Below are 12,799 nucleotides of genomic sequence, written 5' to 3' on the forward strand. Positions count from 1 at the left end.
TCCTGTGTCCATCTTTCTGCACACAGACATGAATCTACTTCTCACCCAGTGTCTAAATCCCATCACTGACCGTCCACAGGCTCTGTCCTCACCATCTCCAGGGTGTAATAAACAGCTGGAAGCAGCAAGCACAACCAAACAAATCTGTATCTAATCCTATCCTGTGTGATACAGCCTGCTGAGCTGTGTAGCTAATCCCATCACTGACTGTCCACAGGCTCTGTCCTCACCATCTCCAGGGTGTAATAAACAGCTGGAAGCAGCAAGCACAACCAAACACATCTGTATCTAATCCTATCCTGTGTGATACAGCCTGCTGAGCTGTGTATCTAATCCCATCACTGACTGTCCACAGGCTCTTCCCTCACCATCTCCAGAGTGTGATAAACAGCTGGAATCGTCAAGCACGTCCAAACACATCTGTATCTAATCCTAACATGTATGTGTGCGATACTTCCTGCTGAGCTGTGTATCTAAACCCATTTTGTACGATACAGTCTGCTGAGCTGTGTATCTAATCCCAGTTTGTACGATACAGCCTGCTGAGCTGTGTATCAAACCCTTATGCTGACGACTGTATCCATTTATCAGCTAAATAAAGATACTGTTCGTGTGCGACTGGTGTGCAGAACTGACATACGGATGTGGAAAACACATGGACGTCATCAGTGTGCTTTCCACATCCGTATATAAGTACAGCAAAAGATAGAATATATCTTATTCTGGTCCTCATAATGCAGATCTAAAACCCATAGAACTCAATGGCTCTGGAAAAAAATGCACATCTCACACAGGCAGTATCCTTATTTAGCAGATCTGCTACTTGGGGAAAGCAGAACGGATACGGTCCTGTGCATGAGGCCTAATTTTATATTTTTTGGTCCTGATTGCTGAAGGGTTTTTCTTGGGCCAACATGTGTGATACACGTGAGATACGACCATGATCAGCCTGGGAAACACGGTCCGCGTGTCGCCACATCTCCCAGGCCGACCACACTCTCCTGACCGAACTGACGAAATGACAGTAATGTATGATACAGCCAGTCTCTTATCTGGTCAGGGAGCCGAGGTTGGCCTGGAAATTGTGGCTGACACATGGACTGAGACATGGATTCCTGGGCCGATCAAAGTAGTTTGCATGATCCCTATCACTCATACTGAGCCGCAATAACAGTGTTATCCACAGTGCCCCCATAACAGTGACATCCACAGGCCCCCATAACAGTGACATCCACAGTGCCCCTATAACAGTGACATCCACAGGCCCCCATAACAGTGATATCCACAGTGCCCCCATAACAGTGACATCCACAGTGCCCCCATAACAGTGATATCCACAGTGCCCCCATGGCAGTGATATCCACAGTGCCCCCACAACAGTGTTATCCACAGTGCCCCTATAACAGTGACATCCACAGGCCCCCATAACAGTGATATCCACAGTGCCCCCATAACAGTGACATCCACAGTGCCCCCATAACAGTGACATCCACAGTGCCCCCATAACAGTGATATCCACAGTGCCCCCATAACAGTGAAATCCACAGTGCCCCCATAACAGTGACATCCACAGTGTCCCCATAACAGTGACATCCACAGTGTCCCCATAACAGTGACATCCAGAGTGTCCGCATAACAGTTACATCTACAGCATCCCATAACAGTGACATCCACAGTGATCCCATAACAATAACAGTGACATCCACAGATCCTACATAACAGTGTCAACCACAGTGTCTCCAAAACAGTGAAATCCACAGGCCCCCATAACAGTGACATCCACAGGCCCCCATAACAGTGACATCCACAGATCCCCCATAACAGTGATATCCACAGTACCCCCATAACAGTGACATCCACAGGCCCCCATCACAGTGAGATCCACAGTGCACCCATAACAGTGACATCCACTGTGCCCCCATAGCAGTGACATCCACAGGCCCCCATAACAGTGACATCCACAGGCCCCCATAACAGTTACATCCACAGATCCACCATAACAGTGACATCCACATTGCCCCTATAACAGTGAGATCCACAGTGCCCCCATAACAGTGACATCCACAGGCCCCCATAACAGTGACATCCACAGTGCCCCCATAACAGTGACATCCACAGTGCACCCATAACAGTGACATCCACAGGCCCCCATAGCAGTGACATCCACAGGCCCCCATAACAGTTACATCCACAGATCCACCATAACAGTGACACCCACAGACCCCCATCACAGTGACATTCACAGATCCACCATAACAGTGATATCCACAGTACCCCCATAACAGTGACATCCACAGGCCCCCATCACAGTGAGATCCACAGTGCACCCATAACAGTGACATCCACAGTGCCCCCATAGCAGTGACATCCACAGGCCCCCATAACAGTGACATCCACAGGCCCCCATAACAGTGACATTCACAGTGCCCCCATAACAGTGACATCCACAGCCCCCATAATAGTGACATCCACAGGCCCCCATAACAGTAACATCCACAGATCCCCCATAACAGTGATATCCACAGTACCCCCATAACAGTGACATCCACAGGCCCCCATCACAGTGACATCCACAGTGCACCCATAACAGTGACATCCACAGTGCCCCCATAGCAGTGACATCCACATGCCCCCATAACAGTGACATCCACAGGCCCCCATAACAGTTACATCCACAGATCCACCATAATAGTGACATCCACATTGCCCCCATAACAGTGAGATCCACAGGCCCCCATAACAGTGAGATCCACAGTGCACCCATAACATTGACATCCACAGTGCCCCCATAGCAGTGACATCCACAGACCCCCATCACAGTGACATTCACAGATCCCCCATAACAGTGATATCCACAGTACCCCCATAACAGTGACATCCACAGGCCCCCATCACAGTGAGATCCACAGTGCACCCATAACAGTGACATCCACAGTGCCCCCATAGCAGTGACATCCACAGGCCCCCATAACAGTGACATCCACAGTGCCCCCATAACAGTGACATCCACAGGCCCCCATAACAGTGACATCCACAGGCCCCCATAACAGTGACATCCACAGGCCCCCATAACAGTGACATCCACAGTGCCCCCATAACAATGACATCCACAGTGCCCCCATAACAGTGACATCCACAGCCCCCATAACAGTGACATCCACAGCCCCCATAACAGTGACATCCACAGTGCCCCCATAACAGTGACATCCACAGGCCCCCATCACAGTGAGATCCACAGTGCACCCATAACAATGACATCCACAGTGCCCCCATAGCAGTGACATCCACAGGCCCCCATAACAGTGACATCCACAGGCCCCCATAACAGTGACATCCACAGGCCCCCATAACAGTGAGATCCACAGTGCCCCCATAACAGTGAGATCCACAGGCCCCCATAACAGTGAGATCCACAGTGCACCCATAACAGTGACATCCACAGTGCCCCCATAGCAGTGACATCCACAGACCCCCATCACAGTGACATTCACAGATCCCCCATAACAGTGATATCCACAGTACCCCCATAACAGTGAGATCCACAGGCCCCCATCACAGTGACATCCACAGTGCACCCATAACAGTGACATCCACAGTGCCCCCATAGCAGTGACATCCACAGGCCCCCATAACAGTGACATCCACAGGCCCCCATAACAGTGACATCCACAGGCCCCCATAACAGTGACATCCACAGGCCCCCATAACAGTGATATCCACAGTGCCCCCATAATGGTGACGTCCACAGTGCCCCCATAACAGTGACATCCACAGTGCCCCCATAACAGTGACATCTAGAGAACCCCCATAACAGTGTCACTGTTATGGAAGCACTGTGAATATCACTGTTATGGGGTCACTCTAGATGTTATTTACAGTTCCACACAACAGTCCCCTATAACAGTTCCATCCACAGTGCCCCCATGTGCCAACCACAGTGCCCATGTGCCATCCACAGTGCCCATGTGCCATCAATAGTGCCCCTAATGACATTTACAGTGCCCCTATGTGCAATCCAGAGTGCCCCTAATGACATCCACAGTGCCCCCAAAGTGCTCCAATGTGCCAAACACAATGCCCCCATGTGCCACCCACAGTGCCCCTAATGACATCCACAGTGTCCCTAATGACTTCCACAGTGCCCCCATGTGCCATCCACAGTGCCCATGTGCCATCAATAGTACCCCTAATGACATCCACAGTGCCCCATGTGCCATACACAGTGCCCTCAAAGTGTCCATGTGCCATCCATAGTGCCCCTAATGACATCCACAGTGCCCCCAAAGTGCCATCCACAGTGCCCACAAGTGCACCCATGTGCCATACACATTGCCCACAAGGCCACCCATGTGACATCCAAAATGTCCCCCATGTGCCATCCGCAGCTCCCCCAATGACCTCCAGAGCATAGCGATCAGCCTCTGTGGCTGATCGCTATGATGTCACTCATGTACAGCGCTTACATCGCACTGTACATGAGTCAGTACAGGCTTCACATAAAAGCCTGTACTCTCAGAAAACAGCTGGCGGTCCCGACGCATGCACAGTGCATGTTTGTATGGCGCCGGAGCAGAGATACTGGCGCATGCGCACTGTAATTGTGCGCACTGCGCCTGCGATGGTGAAGAAGACGGAGGCCGGCGCTTCGACTTGTAGGAGGCGGTGACGTCATTAGTGATGATCTGTCTCCTGCTCAAGCCAGGAAGAGAAGAGCGGAAGACAAGGAGGACGGACTTTGCCCGGAAGAACAGAAAAGCCATCAGGAGGGACCACGTGACCGGGAGTCAGATCTCAAGAATGGCTGCACTGTGGAAGGTAAGTATGTGAGCAATAATCTTTCCTACAAAGGTTAGATTATTAAAGCCCAAAAAAGGTTAAGCCCGGAGAACCCCTTTAATTGTCCACCAGCTAGTCTACTGTAGTCCACTATAAATATGTATAGGGAACACAGAATAAGAAGCTGCCAGACAACCTAGAAGGATATTATCTCTCGTGGAAAACAATGGATCAGGCCTATTGAAAGCCAATATGTCTACATCTGGAGGCTCCAGACACTTCAGAAAGTTGACCAACTGGTAGAAATTAAAGTCTTCTTTAGAATTTTTCTTTTAGAATATCTTCTTTAAAAAGGCTTTAAGTATTTAAAGGTTTCAAGGTGCAGAAGCAATATAAGCTTCATGTCCTAGTGGATGTTCTAAAAAGAGTTCATTTTCATTAAAACAATCTGCGCATTAAAGAATTTACAAGGAAGCTACAAGGGTCTAATTATGCATTTATCGAATCAGATAAGCCATTACCTGTAACAGACACAACTGCTGTAATTTCTGCAGAACCAAACATATTTTCCCCATGGCATGTGTATTTTCCTTCATCTGATTTAGAAGCGTTTAAGATCCGTAAACTTCCATCTGGAAGAACAGCTATCCTGGAAAAAGAGAGTATTTTTTTATACATCTGGAATCACAAAGGGATAAGACTTAGATTTTAACAAAAATCATTAAGAAACATAATAGCATAGTAACTCCCAATCAACCCTCAGATCAAGGACCCATCTCCAGTAAACCACTGACCCATTGTGTCAAACATGATTTAACTCACAAAAGAAAAACACCAAGACCCTTATTTTTTTGTGAGTTCCATAGTCTCACTGTTTTTACAGTAAAGAATCCTTGTCTGTGATGATGCAGAAGCCTTCTTTTCTCTAGATGTATCTAGACAATCTTGGATATAAATTGAGAGAGATCTCTGTGTTGACTTGTGATATTATTTATACACAGTTATTCAATTTTTTATTAGATATATATATATTTTTTTGCTTTTAGTATTCTTTCTTGGTACTTTAGTTCACCCATTCAATTTATTACATCAGTCGCCCACCTCGGAACCCACTTAAAGGCTATGTACAACTTTTGGGGCAATTTTTTTATGAATGAATTTCAATTATTTGGGGCTAAAGATAATTTCTTCAATTGGTCTTTGTTAGAAATATTGAGCTGTTCTTTCAGAAAGGGTTAACTGTCTAGCTGTGTGAATCTCTAAATTACTAAAAGATCACAGACACTTACTTAAGCCACATTCTTATCAGTAACATAATAATTGAGCTACAATAAGTGTTTGGGAGGTCAGAGATAAGGAGCCGTCAGCTGAGCTGCTTGGTGGAAAACAGTAAAAATACAGATCCTGCTGTTAGAGAATCTCAAGACTTCACAGAGAAAGGGGCTCTAAATTTTTAATAAAGACCAACTGAAAATAAGATTTTTAGCTCAAAATTAGTACAGCGTAATAATAAATAGAATTTGCCTCCAAAGGTGTACATGACCTATAGGCTCTGCAGTCTTTCATCTGCACAGGTGCTCAGTGCAGTACAATACTCCAAGTGTGGTCTGACCAGTGAGGTTTTAAGTGGTAGAACTATAGTCTCCTATTGTGCATCTGAGCACCTTTTAATGCACCCCATAATCTTATGCAACTCAAAATTGAGAAGATGTGATAACAATGATAGACTTGGACATAAGAAAGCCACTGTTTATGAATGGCTTATCTGCTCATTCCTTTGTCAAGAGTGAGGAGATCATACATATTCTCGCATATCTAGTGTTTGGAGTATGGTAGGAAGTCGGAGGAAATTCTCATAAAGACAGGGAGAACTTACAAACTCCAGGCAGATGTTGTCCTTGGACTGATTAAAACCTAGGACTTACTGTAGCAGCAATGCTAACCACTGAACTATTGTGCTTCACATTCATACTACATCTTGAAGAAGCTTAGTATGAAGGGACCTTGTATAACTGTGGATATGGTGTATTTGCCTCAAACCTTTCGCTACAAAAAAAACCCAAAACAAAACTAAAAATAATGGAAATAAAAAACATTTGTAAAATACAATAACGGTCAAATGACCACAAAATCCCTTCAGGGGTCCTAACTTCTATATAATAAAACTACATCCTTTATTGTTGTTTATTTAAAACCACAAAACAGAAAAAGAACCAAATGTGTGATTAGAACTATCAGGGTGTAGCGGGGGACAGTTGTCAATTTTGCTGATAATAGCAGTAGTAGGGTCAGTGTTTTGTGCTATTAATAAACACTATTTTATTCTTCCACAACTCTTCATTTATTGGCACTCTTTTTTATATGTATCTGATTTTTTAACCATTTCACTATATACACTGCCAGATGACTTGTAGAGTAGATTTTCCATTTATTAATAATAGTGTCCTGCGGAGGCGGGACAGGAGATACACAATGCTCCTAATTGCTGCTATTGCTACAATAATTGCCGTTGTTGTATTTACTTCCTTACCCACATTGTTGAATTTGCAATGTGGCAGTAAATGTAACGGCTCATAGAATAAAGCGACTTTCACAGACGAAATATCAGTTGATGTGTTCAATGACGGAGCTAATCTCCTGTCCCACACACGCACACACGCTCACACTATAACGGGTCTCGCACACTGTTGATTTCACCTACACAGTTCTATATCAAACACACTGTTTGTTATATATGATGCACACTGTTCTATGCACTTTCTGATAGTTTGATGGCGTCCCTCTGCTGAACTCTGCCTAAAATATAACAGACACTACCCCTCCCGACATGTTTATACAGAGGCATAATAATAAAAATTATATATCAAGAACTACCATAAGGTGCCCACATAATTAGAGATGTGGAAGTGGACAGCACATTCCTGCCCCATTAAAAATGAATAGGTTCCGCACCTGTTCACCCCGAAACAGCTGTCTGCAGATGAGATGCTGGCTTAGTTATTATCTGAGTCATGTCTCAAGGCCTATTAAAAGGGTTGAACAATGACTTATAGGATAGCTTCCTTACATCTGGTGGCATTGGAGGCAGAGCTTGTTAGGAGCCCATTGAATGACTCAGGTTCTGGTTTGAAAACTGTAGAATTTTTTGTGGCACAACCCCTTTAAAGAGCATGATAACAGACAGGTCAGATAGGTCAGCAATATCAGATTGGTGGGAATCCAACACCTTGCACACCTACCGATCAGCTATTTTGTGCAGCCGCCAGTGCTGGAAACTAAGATGGAACATGGAAGGCTCCATCCACTGTGTAGTTTCCATTGCTGGCACTCTGCAGCTCAGCTGCTCTACAGTAACCCACACAGCCACAACACAGTGGAAAGAGACTTGTGCTTGCATTTACTTTTACTGTATAGATTCCGGCTACCACAAACAGCAGATTTGAAGGGTTGTCAGGTGTCAGCCCCATCGATCTGATACTGATGATCAGCCCTAAGGCCACCAATATTAAAGTCCAGGAACAGCGGCGTACGCAGACCTCATAGGGCACCATAGCGCAACTTAGTCCCAATGCCTCACACAGCTTCCGAGAATGTGTGCATCAATCAATCCCATGCAATGCAGAATGCAAAGCACAACGCCACAGATTTCTGATGATCAGAAGATTTTTTTTAATTATTATTAAGCAACAATTTTATTATTATATTGTAATAAAAAAAGTCACCCCTGACCTCCCCCACTTCATCTTACTTCTGTCAGAAAAGTAGAACTGGTGCTTCATAAATACGGTGCCCATTCTCCCCACCATATTTTTCAACGTATTGACACCTAACAATTGGCATTAATACACTGATAAATCTCCTGCTTCTCATCGACTAGAAAGCTGGCTGCCTGAGGCCTCATGCACACGACCGTTTTTTTTCACGGTCCGAAAAAACGGGGTCCGTGGGTCCGTGATCCGTGACCGTTTTTTCGTCCGTGGGTCTTCCTTGATTTTTGGAGGATCCACGGACATGAAAAAAAAGTCGTTTTGGTGTCCGCCTGGCCGTGCGGAGCCAAACGGATCCGTCCTGAATTACAATGCAAGTCAATGGGGACGGATCCGTTTGATGTTGACACAATATGGTGCCATTTCAAACGGATCCGTCCCCATTGACTTTCAATGTAAAGTCTGGAGTTCTTTTATACCATCGGATTGGAGTTTTCTCCAATCCGATGGTATATTTTAACTTGAAGCGTCCCCATCACCATGGGAACGCCTCTATGTTAGAATATACTGTCGGATATGAGCTACTTCGTGAACCTCAGATCCGACAGTATATTCTAACACAGAGGCGTTCCCATGGTGATGGGGACGCTTCAGGTTAGAATACACTACAAACTTTGTACAAGACTGCCCCCTGCTGCCTGGCAGCACCCGATCTCTTACTGGGGGATATGATAGCACAATTAACCCCTTTAGGTGCGGCACCTAAAGGGGTTAATTGTACTATCATATTCCCCTGTAAGAGATCAGGGCTGCCAGGCAGCAGGGGGCAGCCCCCCCCTCCCCAGTTTGAATATCGTTGGTGGCACAGTGTGCCCCTACCATCGCCCCCCCCCCTCCCTCCCTCTATTGTATTAAATCGTTGGTGGCACAGTGTGCCAACCACCATCGGCCCCCCTCCCTCCCTCTATTGTATTAAATCGTTGGTGGCACAGTGTGCCAACCACCATCGGCCCCCCTCCCTCCCTCTATTGTATTAAATCGTTGGTGGCACAGTGTGCCAACCACCATCGCCCCCCCCCTCCCTCTATAGCAGTAACATTGGTGGCAGTGTGCGGTCTCAACAGTAGAAGATTCATACTTACCTGCTTGCTGCTGCGATGTCTGTGTCCGGCCGGGAGCTCCTCCTACTGGTAAGTGAAAGGTCTGTGCGGCGCATTGCTAAAGAACTGTCACTTACCAGTAGGAGGAGCTCCCGGCCGTTCACAGACATCGCAGCAGCAAGCAGGTAAGTATGAATCTTCTACTGTTGAGACCGCACACTGCCACCAATGTTACTGCTATAGAGGGAGGGGGGGGGCGATGGTGGTTGGCACACTGTGCCACCAACGATTTAATACAATAGAGGGAGGGAGGGGGGGGCCGATGGTGGTTGGCACACTGTGCCACCAACGATTTAATACAATAGAGGGAGGGAGGGGGGGCGATGGTGGTGGCACACTGTGCCACCAACGATATTCAAACTGGGGAGGGGGGGGGCTGCCCCCTGCTGCCTGGCAGCCCTGATCTCTTACAGGGGAATATGATAGTACAATTAACCCCTTTAGGTGCCGCACCTGAAGGGGTTAATTGTGCTATCATATCCCCCTGTAAGAGATCGGGTGCTGCCAGGCAGCAGGGGGCAGTCTTGTACAAAGTTTGCAGTGTATTCTAACTAGAAGCGTCCCCATCACCATGGGAACGCTTCTGTGTTAGAATATACTGTCGGAAATGAGTTTTCACGAAGTGAAAACTTAGATCAGAAAAAGCTTTTATGCAGACGGATCTTCGGATCCGTCTGTATGAAAGCAACCTACGGCCACGGATCACGGACACGGATGCCAATCTTGTGTGCATCCGTGTTCTTTCACGGACCCATTGACTTGAATGGGTCCGTGAACCGTTGTCCGTCAAAAAAATAGGACAGGTCATATTTTTTTGACGGACAGAATACACGGATCACGGCCTCGGCTGCAAAACGGTGCATTTTCCGATTTTTCCACGGACCCATTGAAAGTCAATGGGTCCGCGAAAAAAAACGGAAAACGGCACAATGGCCACGGATGCACACAACGGTCGTGTGCATGAGTCCTGAAGCCACCACTAGATGGAGCTCAGTGCATAGGGACTAATATCATTACTGTCTGTAATCATCTGCTTGCATTCAGCTCCCTCTAGTGGTGGCTGCATGAAAATTCAGTGTTTTTATATAGGGAAATAAAAGAAGTTTAGAGCCTCCCTACCTCCAGCTCAAGGCCTCATGACAGTTGTTGTGGTCTGCCTACATTGGAGGTACACCACTGTCCTGGAAAAGCCCTTTAAAAGCATTAGAGAATCATGTATTTTGAGTGGAGCTTCCCTTTAAATGTTTTCAAATTTAAATGTGATTTTATTTTGAAAAAAAAAATAATAATCTTAATCATCATAAAAAAATTAACATGGAGAATGTTATAAAGAAAAAAAAAATAACACATATCCAGATCTGCATATTGCAAAGGTTTGTAAGGTTCTGAATTTAATCTAGTGTCCATCTTGTAGCGGACTGTAAAACATGTTCAGTAATTGGTGTTTCGGATTAGAATTCAAAGCAGGTGGAAAGAGGAGCGTTTCATTTCTCCTGCTTCCAGCGAAAGCAACCAATAAAAGGATTTTTCTAAAACTGCAAATTACAATATATCAACTCATCAGCCAAAATACAAAAAAAAGAAAAAGAAATGCAAACTAATCCGACTTCTCCCAACAGACGATGATTGCAGAATCCCATCTCTCTCCTTAGTAAGACCGTAACATTAGGTAGAGATGGGTTAATTATGAATGTAAAACATTCTTTGGGGGATTGTTACCATGGATATCATTGCCAGAGGTTAATGAGCTTCAGATCTTATTAACAAATGGTGCATTCTGTGTGAAGGGCAAACAACAGTCCAAGTATTACCAGTTTACCACTCACATTAACCTTGGGAAAAATCGCCCTCCCACCTCATAAAAAATTACCATTTAAAATCTTGTATTCATTTCAGAGTCATAAAAATGTTATCAGATTTGTAGTAATTAATTACCGTAATATGCTGTATGCCAACATTTGTCTAATCCAGATTTTATTCAGGACAAAAATAATTACAAAGTAAAAAAAATATATATAAACTTTTAAAAATAGATAAATAAATATCATTATTATAATAATAATAAACATCCATGTACATGTTTTGTAGTGTTTAGCACGAATATTCGAATCGCGAATTTTATTCGCGAATATTGCCACTTCGAGAATTCGCTAATATTTAGAATATAGTGCTATATATTCATATTCGCAAAGTGTTGAATATACTAATCGTGAATTTATCGCAAATTTATCACGAATATATTACATTGCCGATTTTTCACAATCAAGTAAATGACTGGAGATCTGGAATTCTCAAATTTGCTAATTAATGGCGAATATTTGGTAAAAAATTTGCAAAATATCCTAAATTTTAATATTGCCTATGCCGCTCATCACTAATGTTTTGCACCACTATCATCAAAATGCAACATTGGCCCTCATAAGGGTCCATTCACTCGACCGTATTTCTGGGTCCACGTCCTTTTCTGAATTTTACGGAACAGGTGCTGACTCATTCATTGCAATGGGGCCGCAAAAGATGCGGACAGCATCCGTAGTTCCATTCCGCAGCCCTGCAAAAAAATTTAGAACATGGCCTAATAGGCCTATTGTTGTCCACAGTTATGGACAAGAATAGGCATTTCTATCATGGGGCTGGCCGCGTGTGTTCTGCAAAATGCGGAACGCACACGGCCGATACCCATGTTTTTTAATCCGCAATTTGCGGACTGCAAAACGCTTACAGTCGTCTGAATGGACCCTAAATAAGAAGCTATTTTCAGTATTTTATATTGCATGTAATAAAGAATACAAGCTATCACAATGTAAGGGTAGGTTCCCACAAAGTTTTTTGGAGCAGGTTTTTCAGCCAAAATCTGAAGTGGATGCGAAAGGAATCGGAAGTATATAGGAAGGACTTCTACTTCTCCTTCTTGCTGGATCCATTTCTGGCTTTGGCTGAAAAATCTGCAGGAAAATCAGCCTCAAAACCTCCTCCAAACAGCTCTGTGTGAACCTACCCAGACGGTGTTGGCCATGAATTAGGGCGGATTTTTGGTTCCGAGCATTGATGATTTACACTGTACAGGTAAGTATCCACTCACTGCTTAGAGAGAGGAATGGGCGTGTTCTCTGACAATGATTGGCTGCCAGGCATTGCTTTGAGAGAGAGTGGGAG

The 12,799-nt window shown here is 44.9% G+C and overlaps 1 protein-coding gene across 1 annotated transcript in view; it reads right to left on the bottom strand.

The window, feature by feature from the left end:
- CNTN5 (contactin 5) overlaps window positions 1-12,799 on the bottom strand; it is a 579,181-nt gene that overhangs the window by 224,874 nt on the left and 341,508 nt on the right. The window contains exon 13 of the mRNA XM_044285392.1: window positions 5,298-5,425. Coding sequence (XP_044141327.1) covers window positions 5,298-5,425 — 128 coding nt within the window. The remainder of the gene's footprint in view (window positions 1-5,297; window positions 5,426-12,799) is intronic.

This window comes from Bufo gargarizans, chromosome 3 (genome assembly GCF_014858855.1).
Source record: "Bufo gargarizans isolate SCDJY-AF-19 chromosome 3, ASM1485885v1, whole genome shotgun sequence".
NCBI classification, from domain to species: Eukaryota; Metazoa; Chordata; class Amphibia; order Anura; family Bufonidae; genus Bufo; species Bufo gargarizans.